The sequence below is a fragment of the Leptosomus discolor genome, chromosome 9 (genome assembly GCF_034619465.1).
Source record: "Leptosomus discolor isolate bLepDis1 chromosome 9, bLepDis1.hap2, whole genome shotgun sequence".
NCBI classification, from domain to species: domain Eukaryota; kingdom Metazoa; phylum Chordata; class Aves; order Leptosomiformes; family Leptosomidae; genus Leptosomus; species Leptosomus discolor.
This window is the reverse complement of record NC_141399.1, coordinates 29,979,444-30,002,304: the sequence shown is the minus strand read 5'-3', so window position 1 is coordinate 30,002,304 and position 22,861 is coordinate 29,979,444. Positions and strand designations below refer to the sequence as shown.

General features: G+C 43.2%; 1 protein-coding gene and 1 non-coding gene across 10 annotated transcripts; both read left to right on the top strand.

The window, feature by feature from the left end:
* Positions 1–3,758: 3,758 nt before the first annotated feature.
* PABIR2 (PABIR family member 2) lies at positions 3,759–15,609 on the top strand. Of its 9 annotated transcripts, none has more exons than XM_086470582.1 (10): positions 3,759–3,874; positions 4,351–4,429; positions 5,753–5,809; positions 6,189–6,232; positions 6,310–6,364; positions 6,591–6,692; positions 8,018–8,103; positions 8,677–8,738; positions 11,108–11,204; positions 12,109–15,609. In XM_086470582.1, the coding sequence occupies exons 1-10, from the start codon at positions 3,759–3,761 to the stop codon at positions 12,257–12,259; spliced, it is 849 nt and encodes a 282-aa protein (XP_086326708.1). In that variant the 3' UTR covers positions 12,260–15,609. The 9 variants fall into 9 exon arrangements, with proteins under 9 accessions (XP_086326708.1, XP_086326717.1, XP_086326714.1 ...); XM_086470591.1 differs by having other exon boundaries at positions 8,674–8,738; XM_086470588.1 differs by having other exon boundaries at positions 8,015–8,103.
* On the top strand, positions 11,886–12,026 carry LOC147414905 (small nucleolar RNA U109). Its single transcript, XR_015183809.1, has one exon. It is a non-coding gene; the product is annotated as a small nucleolar RNA U109 (small nucleolar RNA).
* Positions 15,610–22,861: the final 7,252 nt, after the last annotated feature.

The following is a 22,861-nucleotide window of genomic DNA, read 5'->3' as shown; positions in this document are numbered from 1 at the left end:
GCCCGTTCCCCCTCCTGCTGTCAACGACGGACAAGCTCCCCGCGGACGGTCCCGCCGCCAAAGGAGAGCGAGCGCCTCGGGCCGAGCCCCCCCCCGCCCCACAGCACGCATGCGCCACAGGGAGCCCCCGCACGGCGGGCCCGAGCCGGTGGGCCCGCGGCGGCAGGGCGCATGCGCGGAGCCCTGTTGCGCGGTCGGGGCCGGCAGTCCGGTGCGGCGGGTCTCTGTGCCGCCGGTCTCTGTGCCGCCGGTCTCTGTGCCGCCGGTCTTGCGGCCAGCCCGATGTGTGGAGGGGCGCGGCATTGGTGCTGCCGTTCCCGCCGAGCCCCTCAGGCGAGGACAACCAATCACTGGGGGACTTGCGGCGGGACGGAGAGGCGAAGCCCCCGCCGCTGAGGTGAGGTGACCGAGGGGCCGGCGCTGCCCTGTGCCTGGAGGTGTACAGCCGCGGCTCCAAGCGGTGAGAAAGCTTAAAAACCGCTTGCCCCCTCCCCGGGGTTGCTTGGTCCGGCTGCTGCGTGTGGGAGCAGCTTGGCCCGGCCCCCACTGCTAAGATTACTGAGGCACAGGCACTCGGTGCCATGGAAGACCCTTCTCTCTCTGTGCTCTGACAGTTTCTGTCAAGCCCAATCTAAGCGTTTGTGTAGAGAGCAACTCTGCCCTCTTGCACTTAGTGTCTTAGGTGTCAGTGTCAATACGTACCTGTCACCACGTACCCATCCATCTAACTGCAGTTAAATCATTTTATCTAACTGCAGCTAGGTACTTGCAACTCAGATGTAAATATATTAGGTGTCTAAAGTATGGTCTTTAGTACTGTCTTGCTAATGCTACAATGCTGACCTTTACATGTCAAAAACTAAGCATTTGAGTTGATACCTAGCCATTGTCACTCCTCAGAAATAAAGTTGGTGGGTTTTTGCAGGCCCAGACAGCTCTTCATCAGTTTATATTCCAGATGAGATTTTTCAGGCAGTCTTAAAGAACAAAAACAACCAGAGAAGAATGGTAGATAACGTAGCTAAAACAGTTTTTTCACAGATCACGCTTACTAATTTGTCTGAGGCTGATGGCATTTTGTAACTTTGAGTGGCTGTGTTTATTTGACCTGCGGGGATACTTCCCTGATACTATCGAATACCTCCCACTCTGTAGCCCACGACATAATTTCATGCCCACCAGTCCTTCTGTACCACTACACCCACCTATCTCATTCTCCCAGTCTGTTTCCCCACTTTTTATCTCCATCCTTCACCGGTATCCTCCAAGGCTCTGTTTAACATATTCTCTCCTTTCTTAATCCCTCTTGCCATGGTCATTTGCACTGTTTCTCTAACTCAGCAATTTCTGATTTCCTCTTTTCCATCTTTCACCTCATTCTATTCCATGGCACAACTCTCCAGAGGCACATCCCCTTTTCTCTGCCTCATTACCCTCCTTGGGCCTTCAAGGGTCACCCTGACAGTTCCTACTTTCCCTTGTACATATGCTCCCATTAAGGTTCTCTTGGCTATAGTAAACCCTGGGCGGGCAGTAGGTTGATGTGTCAGTGCCTGGCACTGGAAGGTTTGGGTACATGAGGCAGATGTTTTTGAGCCCTTAGCCAAATTTTGGATATTGGTGACTTTTCCCTTAATGGTATCCTTGCACACAGCATTTGAAGCTTTTTGCTGTCTGTAGTGGCAAGGACATAATATAATAACTCTACAATAACAATAAATAATAAAATCTACATAGTTTGGTGATGTAGTCAGATTTTGCAGGTGGCTTTCATATTCACACAGCCAATGTATGTGTGAGTAGGTTCAGGGCTAGGAATTCTGCTAGATGCTGTCACTTGACTTGTCTTTTGGGTGTCCCCCAGCTGTCGTGCAATGCCTGCACTGAAGCGCTGGCCAAGGAGAATGGTGCAGGTTCTGTATAAAAGCTCAAAAGTCTGGTGTGGCTTCTAGTGAATGGTGGCAGAGAGAGGTGATGAACAGCTTTTCCCTTTTGCAGCAGCGGATCAACTGATCATAGCAATTAGAAATTAAGCACAAGACAGTTTTAGGCTGTTTATCGTTGGAGGAGATGGCAATTCTCTATCATGTCTCAGAAAGGTGTCGTTACTAGCTACGATATACTGTCCTGTAAGCACTGTCATGGGGCTGTGAATGGTTTTCCTTCTGCAGTAACACAGGACAAGGAATTTTGTCTCCAGGTTTTTCAGTATAAATACATACTGGAAAATCCTGAAAATATTTGAAATGTAATTTTGTGGGGCTGTTAGCTCCTCTCAGGAATCTAATAGGCACAAAGGTCTTCATTAATAGTGCCAGTATAATGCAAGAAATGTTAGCATCAACAAAAGCAGTTGATGAGACATACCCACTGTCTCTGGAGGCAGAAAAAATGGAATATATCCAAGTGAGTCTTGAATAATAAAAAAATACAAGGAGGTACTGTAATGAATAGCAAGCTCTATAAGCAATAGTTCTACTCAGTTATATAGGAACATCTATGTTCAATCATTCTGAAGTAAGAGAATAATAATTCATGTAGCCACGTTCCCACTTAAGAAAGTTGAAATGATGAAAAATCCTAACTTTTCCATCTTAACTGTTTTTGTACCTAGCGCTCTGGAAAAAAATTGCTGATTCTCAGGAGAAAATGAAAACCTTTCAAAATTTGGTGCTGGTGCTGACCCTGACGACCCCTGCATATAAGAGACAAATGTGGATGTTGCAATTGTTATTACAGAAAAACATTAGAAAATAAAAATCAGTCAGCACAAACTTAGACACTGTGATCACTTGGAATGGAGCTGTAAAGGTCAGTCCAAACGTAAATACAGCCGAGAACAAGATCACACGTCTCATAACAAACGCTCTGCCGGATTTCTGCAAGCGGCGCGTGCATGAGAGGCTCGCGTTCTCGTTAAAGACACGTTACGTGCTTCAGCAGCCAAAGGCGGCTGGGAAAAACGCCGGGAAAAGCGGCGTGATCTAGGCTGCAGGGAGAGGCTCTCACCCTGAGCGCCGCCCGCCGCCGGGGCAGGGCAGGGCAGGGCAGGGCAGGGCAGGGCAGGGCAGGGCAGGGCACGGCACGGCACAAGCCCGGCCCGGGACTGTCCCGGTTAAGAACGCGCCGTGCGACCTGGCCGCAGTCGGACTCGAACCCTTGTCTCCCTCCAGGCCACGCCCCCGCCTGACGCACCCGTGCGCCCATTGTGGCGTTTCTAACACACCCCCGGTCTCGCCATCGCGAGCTCCCCCTCCGGAGACTCTTGGGACTCCGCGTGCAGCCGAAGTCGGTACTCGGGCCTGATGCCGGGCTCGTGGGCATGCGCGGCGGCGGGACGCCGTCGCAGGACGCATGCGTTGTGGAGGGCGGGTAGCTTAGCCTTCGCCCCGTATCCCGCGCGTGCGCGCCGTGGGGCGGCGGGCGCGGGGGTGGGTCCGGGCGGAGACGGTCCCTTGCCTGCGAAGGAGGAGGAGGCGGCGGCGGGCCCGTCCGCGGAGAGCTTGTTCGTCGTCGACAGCGGGAGGGGGAACGGGCCGCCCCCCGGGCCGCCCCCGGCATGGGGCGCTGCTGGGGCCGCCCCCCTCGCCGGGCCCGGCGCGCCCCCGGCCTCTGCCTGCGGCGCCGCCCGCGGGGCCTGTAGGGGCGGCCGCGCCGCGCCCGGCCGGGGGCAGCGGCGGCATGAGGAGCCGCGGGGGCCGCCGGCAGTGAATGGGCGTCACGGCGGAGCGGGAGGAGCCGGAGCCGCCGGTGCCACGATGGCTCAGGAGAAAATGGAGCTGGACCTGGAGCTGCCGCCGGGGAGCGCCGCGGCCCCGAGTGACGGGGGCGGCCTGAGGAGATCGAATAGCGCCCCCCTCATCCACGGGCTCAGGTGAGCGCGGCCCGGCCTGGAGCCCCGGCGGCGGCTGGGCCCGGAGCCCGGGAGCGCCCTGCCTGGCGAGGCTCGGCCGCTCGAGCAGCGCGGGTGGCGGCCGGGCGGGCACCCTGCGCTCCCGGACGTGCCGAGCCGCGCTGCTGGCCGCGCTTCGTGCAGGCCCTCAGCGCTCCCTGCGCTGTGGCTGGTGCGCGGTGGAGGCCTCTGAAACGTGTCACTTCTTTCTCGGAATGCTCGAGTCGAGGCGGCGAGTTACTTCTTGTAACTGCGGAGCCGCAGCGTGGGGCTCTGCGCGGGCTGGCGGGAGGAAAGTGCTTGCTGGGCTCCTTCAGTGACAGTAGTGCTTCTGTTGAAGTAAGATGAGCGTTTTTAGTGCACTGAAAACTGGAGCGTGCATCATAGCACTGTGTAGTTTTAAGTGAAGCACACTTTGGAAAGTTGTTCACAAAAGTTGTTGTTTCTTTTCCCTCCAGTGACAACTCACAGGTTTTTCAGCCCTATGTGTTGCGTACTCGCAGGAACAGTACAACGGTTATGAGCCGTCACAGTATGGTAAGGAATCTTAAGCATGTTTTGTTTACATCTAACAAGAAATAATTAGGCCAGAGAAATGAAGTTAGACTTGATTTGTAAGCATCCTAGCAATCTTCCAGGCTGCAGAATGTGCTTTATTTCCACCTGTAATGGTAACTTGCAATGAAATAATACTGGTGTATTAACTGTTTTTCCCCAGGAAGAGAACAGCAGCTGAAGCTATGTGCAATTCCCAGTATTAAGGTCTTAAAGTTAATTTGGACCTGACCATGTGTTGAAAGAGAAAACTGCTGTCACAATGAAAAGTCTTGAAAGTGTGTTTTAATTTGTTGTAAAAATGGGAGAATCACAAGTCTGCGTTGACCTGTTTGCTGTGGCTGCTCTTTTTTTGCAAAGACTGAACACTAGACATCAGAAAGTCATTTAAAGAAGAGTAATTTGTTTGCTGGGTGATATTCTGCCCTCTGTTACACGAGTCTGGCAGTGTACAGTACTGAGTTGTTTAGCTTTTCAAAGATGTTGCGTTTCTTTATTTCCCCTTTCCTTGTCAACTCAAGGATCTATATGCTCTTTTCCATTAAAACTTTTCTTTCTCGTCTGAGGGTAGTGAAGATTTAAGTATTGCTTTTCTGAAACCTGTAGAACCTAGTCCTGAAATAGATTTCTTCTGTGTCTTCTGTTCAGAGAAAGCAACATGGATTTTTAGTTCAAAATCTGCTGTTACGAGCTTTCTTAAAAATAAGAATCCAAAACTTTGGAACTCAAAGCAGTAGCTGTTACAGTAGACACATGGGTGTCCTGAGTGGGAACCGCTGGCCTGTTTGTGTGTGACGTTAGCCAAAGTTCTGGAGGAATTAAATGCACAAAATTGTATGCAACTGAAAAATTGCAAAAGTAAAGTTTTAGGGAGTGTTGTTCAAGACTGATCTGAAACATGGACATTTCTCCTTTCTAATAGCTGACTGGTTGACTAATTAGTACAGGACTTTGTTGTCTTACTCTAGGCGGTAGGGAATTGTATAATCGTCGTAGTTTCATTTATAACATCTCACTTGTCTAAGTGGCATACGAGCTGTTTGTGCATTTGAGGTGCCAAGCAGTATCTGCTTGCGAGTCTGAGGTCTGTGCCACTTGCTGAGTGATAGAATGGATCTGTAAGTGGTAATACAAGTCTTTTCTCTTGAAGGTCAGTGTTTTCTTTTTGTAACGTGATTTGAGTCATCCCCATGTAGTTGTACGTCTCATTTTTAATTTGGTTAAGATGTAGGTGATGGTAAATGGGATGTATGCAAGCTGCTGATGTGTGATTTAATCTTTGTGGCTGTCACTTTTTTTTTTCAGTTGTTGTCATCATCTCCTATTCGTATTCCTAGTAGCCGACTTCATCAGATCAGAAGGGTAAGAGTAGTTTTTAATCCGTATATTTAGTAACAGAATGAAAAGTATTATATAATATTGAAGTACTTACATAATGGGAGTTTCTTTCCTATTGAGTTTTTCACGTACTGGAGGAAACAGTCATTTTTAAGACTCAGTTTCCACAAGGAGGTGTTTTTGCAAGGCTTCTTGTAGTCACGTTTAAACTACCTTGCATTTCTTGAAGTGTTTTTTCATTCAAGAGAAGTGGGGAGCTGGGCTGGTAGCAGTCTTTTCTTTCTGGGGTGGTCCTACTGTTTGTATTTCAATTCTAATGGCAAAGTATTCAATCACGAGTGTTATTGTAAGTACCTGTGATGAATCAAACATTATGGGAAAACTTATGACGTATCTCCTGCAGGAGGAAGGAGTGGATTTAATGAACAGAGAAACAGCACATGAAAGGTGAGTGCGAAACAAGATGATAAAGTAGCCAGAGTTATCATCTTTGTAGCTACTGATGGGATTTTTTTGTATTCTAGGGAAGTGCAAACTGCAATGCAGATAAGCCAGTCATGGGAGGAAAGCTTGAGCCTGGTAATCTCTTTATGGATGTTTCCTATTTAATTCTACTTTTACACTCAACTGATGAATTTAAGGGGAAGAGAGGAATTAACTGTGAAAATAATCTGAGAAGAGCTTACGTTCATCTGCTTTAGCTATTTTGCACGTTTGGCCCAATGACTTTCCATGCGAAGGTTCTGCCTTGGATTCTAAGGTAATGTCCTGTGCCTGTGTTAAGTCTGAAACCTTATATTTACAGAGCGACAATGACTTGGACAAGTCAGAGAAATCTTCCTCCCCAAAGAGAATAGACTTCATTCCAGTTTCTCCCGCACCTTCACCTACAAGAGGAATAGGAAAGGTAGGATAAGTGAGATACCAAACTGAGAGAACATTTTAGACCAAGGTGAACTGTGAAGACATGTAACTTCCTGAATTGTTTGATAGTTTAGAGAAAAAACACAACCAAACAACAGAAAACTAACCCCAAACCCCATTTTATTGGTTTATAAGAATCAGATCGTTACCGTCTTAAGAGCCTGCAGAGTTTTAAGCAGTGTGCCAGCTCTGTCACACTGAATGTTTTCAGTTGCTGCTATCTGTGCGATATTCGGACAGGTTAGGGTTCTGATTCTAGGGAAGCTGGAAGAGGGCATTAGAGTAGCCAGGTTTGGACATGATCTTCAGCTGCGTAAGTGGAGGGGTACTGGGGAAGAAGCACCAAAACTGGAATATGTCATATGTGTAGAGTAAAAGTGTAGGCAAAGACCCACAAATCTGTGGTGCTGCAAATCTGTGGTGAGGAGGGTGAAAATCTGTCCATCAGTTACAGAAAGGAAGGCGTAAACTCCCAGTGAAGAAGGGCTCAGGCGTGCTGAACTCACGCTGAAGACTGATGGCAGATGCTGGAGAAAGGGAAGAGATGGATTGTAGATAAACTACTTTTTCCAGAGAGGATTGGAAAACTGAAATGTAGCACAGAGAAACTGACAACTGTGTTTAAAGATGGGCTGCTTGACCTTGTCTTCACCTTCTTTTGTGGCTCCGCTTTTGTACTGCTACTATTTAATTGCATACCTCTACCAGTATTGATGCATGGAGCAGCCACATACTGGTGCTGGGTGAATGTGTTCCTAGTATAACACTGATGCTGGCAGCTGGTCCGGTACCTTTGGAGCCACAGCTGTAAAGCAGTAGTAGATACCTTGACAGAAGCATTCTTGTGCTTAGCTATGGGCATTCGTGGGCTAAGCTGAGATTAGCTGCAGAACCGCAGATCTAAATACTCTGTTCTACTCTGGAATATTGTGTTAAATTTTCAGGTCAAATGTACTTTGAGTAAACTCAACTTGTTTGTTTAACAAACGCCTTGAAAAAAATTAAGGCCTGTACTGCTGCTTCTAAATGTAACAGAAAGAACAGAAACAACTGTCTCATTTAGAAAACAGTCTCTATTTCAAGTTCAGATTTCTTGAATTTTAGGTTATTCTGAGCAGTATTGCATTAGCCAGTGTATTTTTTGCAAGTTAAGTTTTAATGCTTCTAAGATTGTGTTTGATCATCTCTGCCTTACTCTGTTACTAGCTTTTCTTTATCTGGGAGTGTTTTATTTGGAGGGTGGGGTGAAACACCGAAGTATTTAAAAGGAAATTCTGAAGCATCTTAATGTGGCTTTTTCTGCAGCAGTGTTTTTCACCATCATTGCAAATGTTTGTGAGCAGTAATGGGTTACCTCCAAGTCCTATTCCCAGTCCCACAAGGCGATTCTCCAAGTAAGTAATATCTGCAAGTAAAGGGAATACATTGACTTAAATTCCAAAGCTAGCACCAAGATTAGTTAAAGCTGATGTTAAGGCATTAAAAGAGACTTTAGTTTTACAATAGCTGAAGTATCACCACATAGAAATGCTCTGAAAGTTCAGCCTTTAGCAATGGTAACTTTATGTGGGTGCTCTTACAGGAGCCTGTGTCAACTTTAGACTGAACTTGGTAACTTGTGGGGAAATTCCTAGGTACTTCAGATGAACTTGATTAAATTTGTCAGCATATCAGTTTTATGTAAATATTATGCACAGTTTAGAAATGGGTGGTAATGAGGATGTGATGCACTAAGGGGAGGAGAAAACCCTAGAAAATGTTCTACAACTTTGTGTGGCAGATACTCTGCTCTAATAGGCAGCACTTCTTTGTTATCTATGTATTTAGATTCCCTAAGCTTTCCAGTTGTGCAGGAATAGTTTTAATGAAAGTTTCTTATGCTGTGGTTGTGTTGATTTGATGCTAGGTAAAGTGGTGTTCAGGCTTAGAACCTTTCCAGGCCTGACGGAGTATTCTCTCTCTAGCAGGAGGAGTCAAAGTCCAATCAACTGTATCAGGCCCAGTGTTCTTGGCCCCATTAAAAGAAAAGGTATGTGTAGTTACATTACCAGGTGTTTTAATGTGGATATGGTTTTGCAGCTGGTTACACTTCTCTCTCCCATATTTTTTGTTATTGTTCTGTAAATATATTGCACTTACATCCACAGTGAGCTGGAATTTGCTAGTCATAACTTAAAAAAACAATGTAAAGTAGCTAGTCTAAAACACAAGAATAAAAAAATTTAAAAGCAGCTGCTGCTTGAAAGAGGCAAACTTTGTTCAACATCGAATTAAATGTTACAAATATTTGTAAGCTTGGACATTCCTAAGAATACCACTGTATGGTGCACACCCTTCAGATCATCTTAGGAATGTTGCTTATCATGCAGTATCTTCTAAACTTAGTACTGAATGTTTGGTTTTGCTCTGAAAGTTCAGAAGGTGAGTGTTTAGAGAAATGGATAGATCAGTGCCCTTTCCTCCTGAAGGGGGAAAACTACTTTCTTTCCTGGAAGTGTTCAGTGTTAAGGATATTCAAAATATACCTCGGAACAAGTCTGCATAGTAGAACTGAAAGATCAAGATATTTACAAGTGTGCCTCTAGCTATGCTTACCCTTTCTGCATTTTTTTTAACTTAGGCATTTTTAACTGCACCAAAAGCATGTTCTTTTATTTATAAGACTTATTTAGCCTTCAAGAAAAGTTACCCTTTTTTTTTTTTTTTTCTTTTAGGGCTGCTTGTCCTATCAGATAAAGAATGTTGCCTGATTTATAGCGAATTGACAGCAGGGAGAGACAAGTTTTCTCATAGATGTCATTTCTATCTTGGCTGTTATTTTCTATGAATTTGAGGCATTAAAAGTTAAAACAAAAGGCTCAATGATCAATAGGGAATAGGTATTAATACTGCATTGTTTTACTTTAAATGTTTTACGGTGGACTTTACACAGATTGTATTAAAAACAGTTCAGGTAAAGGGCAGGCTTTCCTCACCCTGTTCATGTGGAGTAACTTTTACAAAGTAGACAGAGGAGTTTGCCTTTTTTACTCAAAATATCAAGGAATTTCCAAAATGTTACTTAATTTTAAAACATCTAATCCATTTAAATGAACCTTATTTCTTTTCCTAAATACATGATCCTGTTATTTTCTGAATTTTAACAGTAGCTTTACTGACGTGACACCATAATATGTAACAAACTGACACCATGATGCCTGAAGGGAAGGAAGCTATGTATTGAAGATTTCTCTGCTGTAGGGAATTAATACTGGTAGACTGTGCAATGTGTTGTAGCAGTGCAGTTTTGTCTTTGTGAAATTTCGAGTGGCAAAAGTGTTACCTAAGTTGGTGGTTTTGGTTTTCCTCATTTTTGTATAAGACCAAGTATTTTAGAACTTTTTTTTGCCCGTTCTACTTGATAGAAGCTGCTATTCCTTCCCTTCAAAGAAGAGAATGTATCCACGCAGGCCGAAGGAAATACGAAATTTTAGGGGGGGATTGTATCAGCTTTTATAAAACAAGTTGCAGTATAATTCTCTTGCATAACATGTTAGTATATACTGGTTTGATATAATGCTTAACCTCCATCAGCTTTTCAAACTGACACCACAACTGCTGTGAAGTATAGCTAAAAAGCCAGAAAATTTATTTCTGTTTTGTATGTTTTGTGGCCAAACTAAAAATTAAAATACACTGTAGCTGAGAGGTTTTTCTTTCTTGAAGCTTGTTATGGGCAAGTTCATTATATTTCCAAATGTGTCTGTACAGAAGCTATTAATGAGCTAGCTCGTTGTCAGGGCAGATTATACTAAACAGATCATATGAATTCTCCCCATCATGTTTAATCTTTTAATGTCAGTAGATGATTACAGGTACAAAGACAGTCTGATCCATGATGAGTAAGTGGCAGTGCATACACACGCCAGGTTTTTTCTGTTCAGCTTTTCTGTAAAAATGTACATATGCATCAGAATTTGTTGTAGGCGGGAGGGTAAAACTGAACAAAGCTGGCATCCCTATTTTCACGATCGCATAAGAATTTTAATCTCTGTATTTTGTCTTATGTCAGCTACCTCCTCTCAACTGCCTACTTAAAATGAAGTCATAATCATTAGTTTGCTTTAAGTTATTTTGTCTGATTGTTGTCCAAGTAGCAAGTTTTATGTCTTGAGATCATTGTAGCCCCTCAGATACTGCTGAAGCATTAGTTAAATGGAGGATGGACTGCATGGTTAAACAACAGCTAGCATCAAATTAATGTCTTGCCCGAGTGCTTTGTTGGCTGAATTAGAGGACTTGTGTTAAAAATGCAACCTTACTCCATCATGGGACAAACCTATCTGTTACAGTAGGCAGATATTAAATGGACGTTCCAGAGACTCAAGTGAGTTTGATTATTTGTGCTATTTTCCTTAGGTGAAATGGAAACTGAAAGTCAGCCAAAGAGACTTTTTCAAGGAACAACCAACATGCTTTCTCCAGATGTTACACATCTGACAGATCTCAGTTCGTGGTAAAATATTTCATGTGCCCTCAAATGCCAAAACGGGGAATACACGTTTATCACAAGCTTTCTTTTGTTTGCTCTTCCGGAAAAAAATACTTTGTGTGTGTCTTGCATATGCATATTACTGGGATCTATTCCTGTGGTGGTATAGTGTGACAATATTCCTGCTCCTTTGATTGATTCTACCTGAGCAGACTCTAGCCTAGATTTTGTGTATCAGAATTTTTATGCTGAATGTAATTGTTACAAATCCCTGTTGGTTCATAAGCAAAGTTACTTCTCCTCAAAGATGCTTCATCATTTCATTGTGCTGTAGGCAGTGGTCATACAGTATCTGTGCTACTTATCTGGGTACTTAGACAACGTGTGTGTGAATAGTTACTGCAGTTACATAGTTCATGTTTATACAAACTGCCTACGAGTGGGTTTTTTATGTTGCTTCCAGCTAAATTGCGAAAGCATCAGTTTATGTGCCCTCTGGAATCTTGTATCGAGACTTCAAAAACCAAGCACAGGAATTCCTTGCTTACCAGGGAAAAATATATTTCAAAATCGTGCTTTGAACATTAAAGAACATAGTAGTTGATTCGATTCTTATTACTCCTTTCCTATAATCTTTTAGGGTTTTATTCTCATTAATTGTCACCTCCTTTCTATGTCTGATTAAAATCAGAGTCATAACTTATTCTGCATGTTAAAAAAATAATTCTGCTCCTCATTCCCGTAAGGAGCATGAATATATGTATAACATGCTATAGAAAACAAGGAGTTTTCAGGGCTGCCAGTCTTGAAGTAAAGACTGAGTGGTAGTATAGGTCTCCTACATCTTCTCTGCAAAGGCGAAAGTACGTTAGCTTGGTATACAAAGTCATCGTGCCTGTTGCTAAATAACCCTTTTTTCCCCCCCCAGCTTGTCTTCAGATATTCTTGATGGGAGTAGCAGCAGCGTTGGCTCTTCCTCTGATTCACTGACTAAAGGCAGCATAACCACAGAGTCTCCCGTAACATGCTCAAACTCATGCTCTTCCTTCATTTTGATGGATGATCTCTCACCTAAGTGACTTATGTTGCAAGTCAGTGTCTGGCTGTGCTGTTCCCTTACTGTACACTCGTACAGAGAAACGAACTCTGATCCTTGAACCATTAACATGAGGATTATTAAAATGAAAAATTGTTGTAACTGTAATCCTTGGTGACTTTCCATTGATTTTGATTTATCCATCTAATGGACATTGTAGACCATATTAATGTCTGGGTTTGCGAATTTATTTTTTAAATAAGATGTCTGCTCAGATTATACTAACTTTTTGCTTTCAAGAACTACACATATATTTTGATTCCAAGAATAGGTAGATACCAATTAGTGTTGCAATTTTTAGGAAAATACTTCTATCATTATCATGGTCACTATGTCTGGGGAAATAATTTGGTTTGGAAGGATTTGAAAATACTAATTTATTCTCTGGCACTTCTACTGTTGAGTAAAACTATTCTCCTTGCTTTTTTTTCAGTCACTAGCCTCAAATTCTCCTGTGGAAAGGAGAAAAAATATTTTCTTTTCTTAGTGCTGCTGGTTGTTTTTATTACAGAAGACCACAGTGGATGGGGAAATCTCACTCACTTACATTAAAAAAACCCACCACAAAATAACTAGTGACTGGCACTTTTGCCATCAGTGAAGAAATAACAATATGAACATTGACTAAAATAGCTGCCTAGTTCTCTCCCCAGATCCTTTGTCCTACAGGTTGTATGAAATAAGGTCAATATTCAACAAGATTTGGCCAAGGAAAATTAATCCATGCCTCGGTCTAAGACGTACAGTGCAGATAACTTATTTAAACTACTGTGTAGGAGAACCATGTATGGCACCATCGATGTCTCCTGTGGCATTGAGGTCATAGGTATTTTTGTGCCTTAGGGGACATTGTTACAGAATTATGGAATGTAAACCAGAGGGGGGGGTGGGAAAAGTCCTTTGTGTACAGCTTGTTTATAGAGTGCTGACCAGAATCTGTCGTCGATGCTGCTTTCCTTAGTGTTCCTTTCCGAGGCGTGTGCTCTGTGGCAAGGTGCCGTGGGCAGTCCCAGCTCTGCTGTGAGATGGTGGCCGAAGTGACGCCCTTCGCAGCTGCTGTGCGCCACGGTTGTGCCCTTGTCATGAGTGGGGCAAGCAGCAAAGTGAACATTCAGTTTCTGAGGAAAGACTTCCAAGTTTGAATTGAATCCGAGCTCTGCATATTGTTTGGCTGAGGAGTTTTATTCGAGCTATGGGTAGTCTTGATAGAGTACCTTGGTCAGTCTGAGGTAAGACAATAGATATTTTACTTTTTAAAGACTTTAACGGGGCAAAATAAATCCGTTTGTAATCTACTGTGTTATGCTATTTATTATTTATAACTATGTAAAAAGTCTGTGGTGATGAATTATAGTATTTTTTTATGATTGAATAAGTTTTTTATGTTCAGTAATTGCTGGCTGGTTTGTATTTAATATGCAACATTGTCTGCCAGAATCATAAGCTTCCATTTTTGAATGTTTGTAACATAAATGCTTTTGTTACCTAAAAGTACAACTTCTGATTTTTCTGAAAGAAAATAGCACTGAATTTAAAGTAAGATTATGTGCTTTAAAAGTGAGCACAGTCTCTGGCAATACTGTCTGGCTAAAAAGGGGAGGGGAGAACCATATTTTTTTCTGTTCTGAAGAAGTCGTTGAGTTTCCAGAAGATGTGTACATACTAGATTACTTTTAAAAGTGTTTCCATTAAATTGTAAGAAGTACCGTAATGGGCCAACAGTGGCACTACTATTTGTATTCGCCTTTTCATCTGTGGAGCGTTAGTTCCCCACCTCAAATAAATGTGCATATTGTAAAATATTGTCCATTGGTGCCATTTTTGAACGAGCTCTACAGTATTGAATGTTAATTTTATTTGTATATGCACAGTGCTATTTCTTGAATTTTTGATGTCTTAAATAGCTTAATTATTTTTTTATTCATGCTTGTATCTTCTCTGCCTTCTCGATGCTGGAAGGCGGCTGCTTTTACATTCACAAAATATTGATAAACAGTCTGTGATAAAATTCAACCTGTTACCTGTGCCCCAGTTTCGTCCATACTGTGCTTTTATTGGTACTGTGATTTAGAAATTTGAACAAGGGGTGGCAGAAGGGGGAAACCTGTTGCATGCTTTCTTAAAACTGAGAAGAGCATAGCTGTTGCTTATTTTTGGCTGACTTACCTGTACAATCGATGTATTCCAGATTTGTTTGTTAGTGGAGAGTCTTATATAAGTGCTGGCCTTTGTAAACATTAGAATGTAAGCTTCATAAAGCGAACGCACAAATATTCACTCTTGTTACAGCATTCTTTTTTAGTGTTCTGGCTATTCTTCAGTCTTCAGAAGACATTGCTCTTTTATAAAATATATATGTAATATGCACACGTGCCGTGTCTGTTGTTTCAGAATGAATGTCATTGTGTAATGTAATTGGTCCCATCTAGGACCGTGTTCTGTTTTGCGTAAGACCACTTGTTCATTTAAAACTAAGTTTTCTGATATTTCTCTGAGACCTGATATTTGCACTTAGCTGCATGTGGGTTGCTGCTGCTTACAGAATCAATCTTTGTTGCAGTGTAAAGGCTGGTACAGTATACCCTGACTAAAACTGACTAGAAGTTGCATTTCTGGGTTTAACTGTCTTGTCTGCAATGAATTAGATACTAGGTTGGGGAAGAAGGCAAGCTGGTGCTGGTAGTCAGCTGTGTAACTGTTGACACTTCACACTTAATGACTGTTTTTTTTATGACTTCACCAGACTTATTTGTGCTGAATTGCTATGATGAGTGTCTGAGAATTCCTGTCTTTTCTTCCCCTCCTTTTTTTTTTTTTTTAAAAAAATAAGGAACCATTAATATATGCATATTGCTGAGAATCACCAGTGATGACTTACCTTTTAATGTTGTGACTGTTGAGAAGAAAGTTAGAATACCAGCAAATACCAGCATAATTCAAGCAGTGTTTTAGAGGGATTGTTTTTAATATGTTAATTAGCACAGTATTACAATGTTGGTCTTTGTACGGCTCATTGACTAGCGCTGCCTTTAGATCATATCTGAAGCATGCTGAATCCTCATTTCTTGGGCTTAAAATGCTGGAAGGATTTTACCATTGGTTTAGAAAAATGTGTGTGTCAGCTGTGGAACTCTGTATGTTTTGATAGTATCAAGTGTTCTGAATCAGGAAATGGATCACAGTATGCATGTTTCATTCTCCTTCATTGAATTTCAAATGGGGAATCACGGGCCCAAAAGCCTGTATTTAAGGGGCTGTTTTTCTGACTCTATGTGATTAAATACTTTCTCCTACAAGGAAAGTAATTAAACTGTCAGTGGGTGAGGATGTAAATCTGAGTCCTGCAGACTTTATTGGAAAACTCATTGTTGAAATGCACAGGGAAGGCTATTCTGTATGAAAACAGTGAAGTGAGAGGGGTTTTTTTGAGTCATGATAAAAAGAGAATACTCATTTTAACAACTCAAAATGCTAAAACCATTTTAAATGTAAGAATATAAGGCTTCAGCTTGGCACATTTCTCTAGACAGAACCACACTGGGGGCTGTACACAGGTTAACTCGAGCGGGCTTAGGTGGATTTGGAACTCCTGTATTCTGGTACACAAACACAATAGTCTTGGGAAATTATTTTTTGCAAATGTTCATGTTCTTATCTGTAGACCCTGCTAATATATTGTGTGACAGCAGAGACAAGAACTTATTTTTCCTGGGGGAATTTCATCTGTATAATCTTCCCAGTAACTTCATAATAAAAAAGCTCTACATTAACATGGGTTCAAAAAATTCATGAAGTCATAGGACTGTTTCAATTGCCCCTTTGGAGTAAAGGCCAAGAAATATTTTTGGAGCTACATAAACTGCCCTTTATTCCAAGGCTATTACCTAAATGGCAACTGTCCATAGCAAGTGGAAAGGGACTTTACCTACCATTCAGTATTTCAGTCTCTCTTGAAATCTGTTATTAAATAATCCTTAGCAAATGGTGTTTGATGTAAGATTGGGTCACTGAAGGTTCCAGATGACCCAGTGAGAAGGATGTCGTAACTAGCTCCTTTGACTATAAATTAGACTTTTAGCCCTGGATGTAGACCTCATTTATCCAACTAATTTTCAAATGAAAAATGTATTTTTTTCAAGCAAAAGAGACTTTCGAGAGGGTCTGTGCTGTTCAAATATAGAGGAAAAGACTCCATGTTGGCAAGTCTAGGACTGTTTTGCTGGATCCACCCCCAGAAGAGCAAGCTATGCTTGCCAGTCAAAATTAGAGTACCAGTTGTCTCGGTTTCAGCCGTCTTTGGAGAGGGCAGGGAGTTGGTGGTTGGGTTTCTGTAAGGGCTGGTTATCTAATTCACGGCTAGGACCTTTGTATCAGGCTAAAATCAAAAGTAGAAGCTGTTCCAGGGCAAGTCTGTTTGCGGGAGTGAATAGGCTTCAGAGCTGGTTTAAGCATGACAGCCTGGGTTTGCTTCCTGCTGTGGATCAAGGGTCTTCAGGCGAGTGGGTTGCAGTCACCAGGCTGCTGACTTGGCGCTGCCCTTCCCATAGATACAAATGCACACAACTTCCACTCTTAACTTGCACATGTACCTCAAGGCTATCCTTTTTATTAGTGTACTGGGTACTTAACGGAAGTCTCTTGTTTCAATCCAAACCATTTTGCATTAAAGCTGCTTTTTATTACTTGCTTTTAGATCTTAAAGCCTTTTGATATGGGGCCTGTTGGGCCTTGGGTTTGAGTTGTGCCTCTGATGAGCATGCCAGGGCCAATGTTCTGTTTTTAAATCTAGAACAATTTGTTTTGTTCTTGTGTTATAAAATTTGGAGATGCCAAGTAGGTAGGTTCTTCCTATGAACAAAAAATGCAGATTATGAAAACTGTATTGTGCTAGAACTAGATTTTTGTTGTGCCAAATAATTTGCAATTTAAATTTGCCATGAGAACTCTGACAGTTTATCAATGCAATGCATGGTCAACAGTTTTTTCAGTATGAAAAAGTTGGGATCTGTAATACACAGGTGGGAAGCAGGTGGAATGAAAAACTGTGGGCCGAAGTAGCATAAAGAATGTAGCTAAAGTTAACTGGTCCAGGATCTAAATCTAAATGTTGGCTCTGACCTCTGACAAAGCAAACTCTTTGCTCTACAAGCCCCTGAAATTTTGGATAAAATCACCTACTGCCATGAACTTAGCAGCTCAGTCTCAACCCTAGGTATGTGTCAACATTTCTCTACTTAATGACCAGAACCTCCAAGAATTTTGAAGAAAAAAAATATGTGAAAGGGACAATTAGAATAAAAATGCCTCTGTGGCTATGATGTATGAGTACTGGTTTGAAAAATGATACAGAGAACAAAGTACAGTGAGTTGGGACAAATGTGCTTTAAATAAGAGTTGAGGATGTGCTACGTATAGTACGTGTAACATCTTGTTCGTGTGCAAGAACAGACTGTGAAAGAAAGAGTTTTGTGTGGGAGTAATGACATCAAAGAGCTTGAAAGAACTAGCACTGTAATAGGAAACATTTGCTTTTTGAGGATTGTTATTGCTGCTGGTCACCTTTTTTTCCTTCTTTTTTTTCCCTCCTGTATTACGACCCAGCAGTGCGAGCAATGTCAGGCAGCATGGATAGGGTGGGCGAGATGGGCAACAAAGAGGGATATGGAGGGCTAGCTGAATTTGTGTGGACTTTCACAGCTTTCCTCCTGCCTCCTTTACACTGAGTCTGCATCAGCCTTGAAGGTTATAGTTGCATTTGGCTGACCAAAGCAAGCTCGGATGCTCAACTTCTTGCCTTCAGCAGTGGAGTTACTGAACAGGATTGCCAGCTTCCGTCAAACATGTCCCAGACATTAGTGGGCAAAACTCTTTGGTGGGGGGAGAGGTGAAGTGTGAGGTGAATGGAGAGGGTGTAGGAGTGGGACAAAGATGCCCCAAAAGCTGTGGGTGCAGGGGGAGAGCCTGGGGGACCTGGTGGGACAAGGCACTGTGGAGAGAGCACCATAGCAGGGCGGGAGGAGGAATGTCACCCCGCAGGAAGCACATGGCATGGCAGGAGGCTGGTACACGCGCTTGGTGTGGAGAAAGTGGTGGTTTTCCTGTGAAGTGCACGGTTATCCTTGTTGCCAACAGAAGGCTCATGCTGAGGAAGGAGGATTGTGGTATAGCTGTATGCGGACAGCAAGCCAGCCATGCCGCAGCCACATCTTGCAACTTGCACTTACTGGCGTTTATCAGGTATTTTTCGGAGAGTATCTGAAGGCTTTCAGCCTTGCTTTGCATTGGCAACAAAGAGCATAGTGTGTGTAGTACTTAGGATGGATGACGATAAGAGCCAGCACGCACAATGCCTGTCTAGCTGTGTTGGGTGCTTTGGACCAGATGTGAGAAGTTCCTGGTGATCTGGATGACCACAGGATGGCGTATCGTGGCTTGCAAAGCACTGAGCGGTATTTCAGGAGCAGTGGTAATACTGGCTGAAGCGCGTCTAAACTGCGTTCATCCTGTAACTTCTATTGCTGGAAACTATTAATGTTTTCTTTCTTCTCACTAGCAATGTAACCTCTCCCTTTCAGAGTAAATGCTAATTTTTCAGAGTGAGATTTGGACTTAATTGTACTAACAACCTTAAAACTGATTTAAAAAAAAAAAAAAAAAAAAAGCAAATGCTCGTTGGTTATAAGAATAACACGGTCCTGTGCTAGAGGAGACTTTGATCAAATTTACTGACAGTGAAATGAATGAAAAGGCCCTACTTGCAGCAAGAAAGCTTTTCTAGGAGTATATTGCATATTGGCTGTTTTCCCAGCCCCGTGAGGTCTTTTAGAAGCATGCTATGACATATTTCAGTTGTTTTTAGTGAATTGCAGTGCACAAGCTGGAGTTTTACCTGAAGCGCTGAGGCTGCAGTGTTCCCATCAGACCGCACACAGAAAGCATCTTCCTGTTATTTCTCTGTGTGGGTACACACAGACCTGGATCTTGGGAGAATTTACAGCGTCTTCAGCTTTGTAACCTGCGGTGCAAGGGGAACATCTGCCTGCGAGGAGCGAGTGTCCGGCCACGTAGCTGTGCTCCGGGGCCTGTCCAGGTGAGTGCTTGGGTAAGGCTGGCTAGAACATGTCTTGGTGTCTGCCGCTGCTTTTGACATAGGTTGGATTATTTACTGAAAACCAAGATGTAAAAATAAGCAAGCACCAGCCGTGGGCTGTGTGCTGGAGAGCTGCCTGCAGGGTTGCAGCGTGGGTCTGGGAAGGTCAGGGTGCTGCCCTTCCAGCTCTACAGTCTAACCCAGCCTAGCCAGGAGGTGGGGGAAGATGGGTGAGCCTGATCTTCACAGTGTGCTTTGAGAGCTCTCCATGGCAAGTGCTGTGCAAGGGCTGAGTACTATCAGCACTGCTGTTGCTGGGAATTCTGGTTTGGCCCCCGGATCAGCCACTGGCCCTGTCGTGCCTGTGCTGCACGTAGTTTTGACTTCAGTTGGGAGCGGTTTCTCTGCTCTTTCATAGTTTGCCTTCTCCTTTGCACGTCTCCAACAGGAAGTGCAGATTCAGCAGGCATTGTATGCTTCAGCAGCCTGCCAGCTGCCTTGCTGAAGCTAATTCACAATTCAAGTCACTCCTGATAAGTTTGCAAACAATGTGCAGTGATTTCTGAGCTAGATAGCAGCTGAGCTGAACTCCTTCGTTTCCAGCCTGTCAGTTGAATGAAGCTGTGAATTTACTTTGTAAAACTCATGGGTCAAACCTGATCTTAACATTTTGTGTTGTTGTGATGTTTCATAAATTTCTTATTTGTTTAAGAATAACTTGAAGTGAGTGTCATCATTGTTATTAAAACTTCCAAATGAGTATGTGGAGGCATAAAGAGGGCATACGGTTAGTTTTGGTTTAATATGAGCTAGAAATTAAACCCAGGACTTCTGACTTGCAATTTATTTCTTTGATCACTGGATAATTCTGCTACCCCTTTTATAACACTCTGAAATAGCCTGGGAATAACTCCAGTGAAAACAAGAGTAACATTTTTTCTTAGACTAACTTCATGTGGTAGCCACTGAAAGTGTGCACTGAGGAACTGGCCCAGAAGAAGTGACTCTGCACTCATGGCTCATCAGCCCCGGCAGGAAACAGCAGGTCAAAGTCAGAAGGAACTTATTTAAAAGATAACGAGTGAGTGGCACAGCAAACATTGAGAGAAAGCACGGTTCAACAACCCCTAACCAGAGGAGCTTGAGGTTCTCTATCTCGGTCCTTATTCCACTTGCTCTCTGTTGGTTCACATCTGTTTAACCGGAGAGATACCAGGGTGGTGATCTGTCAGATAAGGATTTGTAGGTGAGACTGTGCTCTCTCCTGACCTGTGCACAGCTCTCCCTGGAAAATGGGGTCAGTACAAAACATACACTATTTAATCTGACTCAGTATGTTTGTATGAAATGAAATCCTCATGACTTTATATCTCAGCTTGGCAGATATTATTTTTTTCAGACCTGTAAGGTCATTAGTCACAAGTGTAGCAGCCTAGAACTGCAGATGAGTTTGACCATTCTGTGCAAAAATTGGTACAATACAATACAGTGTCAGAAGCAGGAAAATAGTGTTGCTCCTGCCAGATGACAGGGGGCTTTGCTTATAGGTAAGCTGGGGGAAGCTCACCTTGGTGCACTTTCCAAAGGGCGTGAGGTCACATTATAGGCTGACTTATGCTTTGAAGTGCATTTTGTTGCTGTGCCATATGTTGGGGTTTGGTTTTTTGGGGTTGTTTTTTGCTCCTGTTGTAGTACTGGAATTGGAAATTCAAGCTGGAAAAATGTGAAAGCAGTTGGGCCTAATCCATTCCTGTTGTTACTCCTTTTGTTTTCACTGGAGTTACTCCAAGGCTGAATTCAGCATATGATGAACAACTTGTTCTCCAAAGTTGGAACTTAGGGGAGAAAGTTTAGGGATGATCACACAACTATGAGGCTCCTTCTCAAGCAGCTGAAGCTCCCACAAAAGGAACTTCAGCATTCGGTTTACTGAGTTTAGTACAACGTTCTGGTAATAAGCCCTCTAGTCATAGTAAGACATTATTATCCATTAGAACAATTACTTGAATGAAACCCAGCTGCTAGCTCACTTAGATTGGATGGAAGAATCCTAGATGTTGAGCTTAATTGCTAGTTAGCTGAACAGATACTAACCACGAATAAAGGACAAATGGTTCTGAGCCTGGTAATCCCCTTCCCACTTCCCTTTGCTCTCACCTTTTCTGGATCCAGCTCCTCCAAGGTTGCCACTCGTGAAATGTTGCCTGCTCTTCATGCACTATCTCAGCTGCAGCCCAGGAAAGTCTCCAAAGAGGTTACAAGCCCTAGGTCTGTTTGAGTTAGATGGAGAAAGTAGGGTGCTATAAGCTATGGAGAAGCTGCACACTGCCAGCTGAAGACGAGATATTTATTTGGGTTTTTTTTTTTTGCAGGAGGGGGGATATTTCTGCTAAGATCTAAGATGAATCTCTTCACATATCTGCAAGAATGGACCAGTCCTCACTGCTGGTTAATCCCTCCTGTGTTCCCATGGGCTGTTGGAGGGCTTGTGGCAGACACGAGATCCCCCTGGTAAAACTAAGTTTTTCTTTCTTGGAGAAATAACCATTACTCTCTCTCTGGCTCACTCAATTTCATTTACTTTCTAAACAACTTAGATCACAAAGGGATCCAGGAGGGGTGCAGCGCTTGCAAAGAAAAGGCCTGGATGATATTCTCCATTTAAGAGAGTGTTGTGAAAGTTATGCTTCTTGCACTTGCCCAGAGAAGAGGATTTATAACAGATGCTCCTGCAGTCTTCACTGTGTGTGATTTGGAGGATGGAGGATCCACGAAGCTTGCCCTGCTTGGGAGGCCGGGATAGCTTTCTGTTGAACAATGTGAGTCCTGTCCAACTAATGGAAAAATTCCTGTCCCAGAGCCCAGCTGGCAGTGAGACAGGAGGTCTTCTTCTTGTGTCAGTTCTGCCCTGTTGGGGCATATCTCCTCTGCATCTCTGCTCAGACAGTTTTCAATGCCACAACCACAGTACGTCCCTGGTCTTGCTGAGGTTGAGCATTTCTCTGTTACCCTTTGGATGTCATCTTCTTCCTCCCCTACTTTGCTTCTGACCCAGGGAGTGGATGCTAGCTGCTCTGCCTACCGCTTCTCCTTCCAGACACTCTCTGTTTGCAGTGATCCAAGCTGCGGTCAGTACCACCCCAGCAAACTCCTCTGACTAGGGATGGTACAGAACATGCCAAGAATAGAAACAGCATTACAGGAAGGGGCATTTATAGTGTTTATTATAGCTAACTGGAAATAGAGGAAGCACTTCCCTAACACCTTGGCTGATGCACAGGGTAAAAACCTTTTCTTTAACGGTTATATACTTAATAAGCGGGGAGGAACAACCCTTTACTTTCCATCACAACTTCCGATCTTACTTGCCTTGACTTATTTCTTTCCACAGCAGAAAATGCACCACTAGTAGGTTGGTCAGTGTAATGGTCAATGAGGTGCTGCTTTGCTTAGATCTGAGGAGGGTTTAGTGAGAAGGCAGAAAATTTGATGTAT

What these genes read in the sequence shown, in the direction of transcription:
- PABIR2 (XM_086470583.1), top strand. Translation starts at nt 3,759, where the DNA reads ATGGCTCAGGAGAAAATGGAGCTGGACCTGGAGCTGCCGCCGGGGAGC. An exon ending in GGGAGGAAAGCTTGAGCCTG is followed by an intron (nt 6,365 to 6,590) that starts GTAATCTCTTTA and finishes TTATATTTACAG; the next exon opens with AGCGACAATGACTTGGACAA. An exon ending in CCCACAAGGCGATTCTCCAA is followed by an intron (nt 8,104 to 8,673) that starts GTAAGTAATATC and finishes TTCTCTCTCTAG; the next exon opens with CAGGAGGAGTCAAAGTCCAA.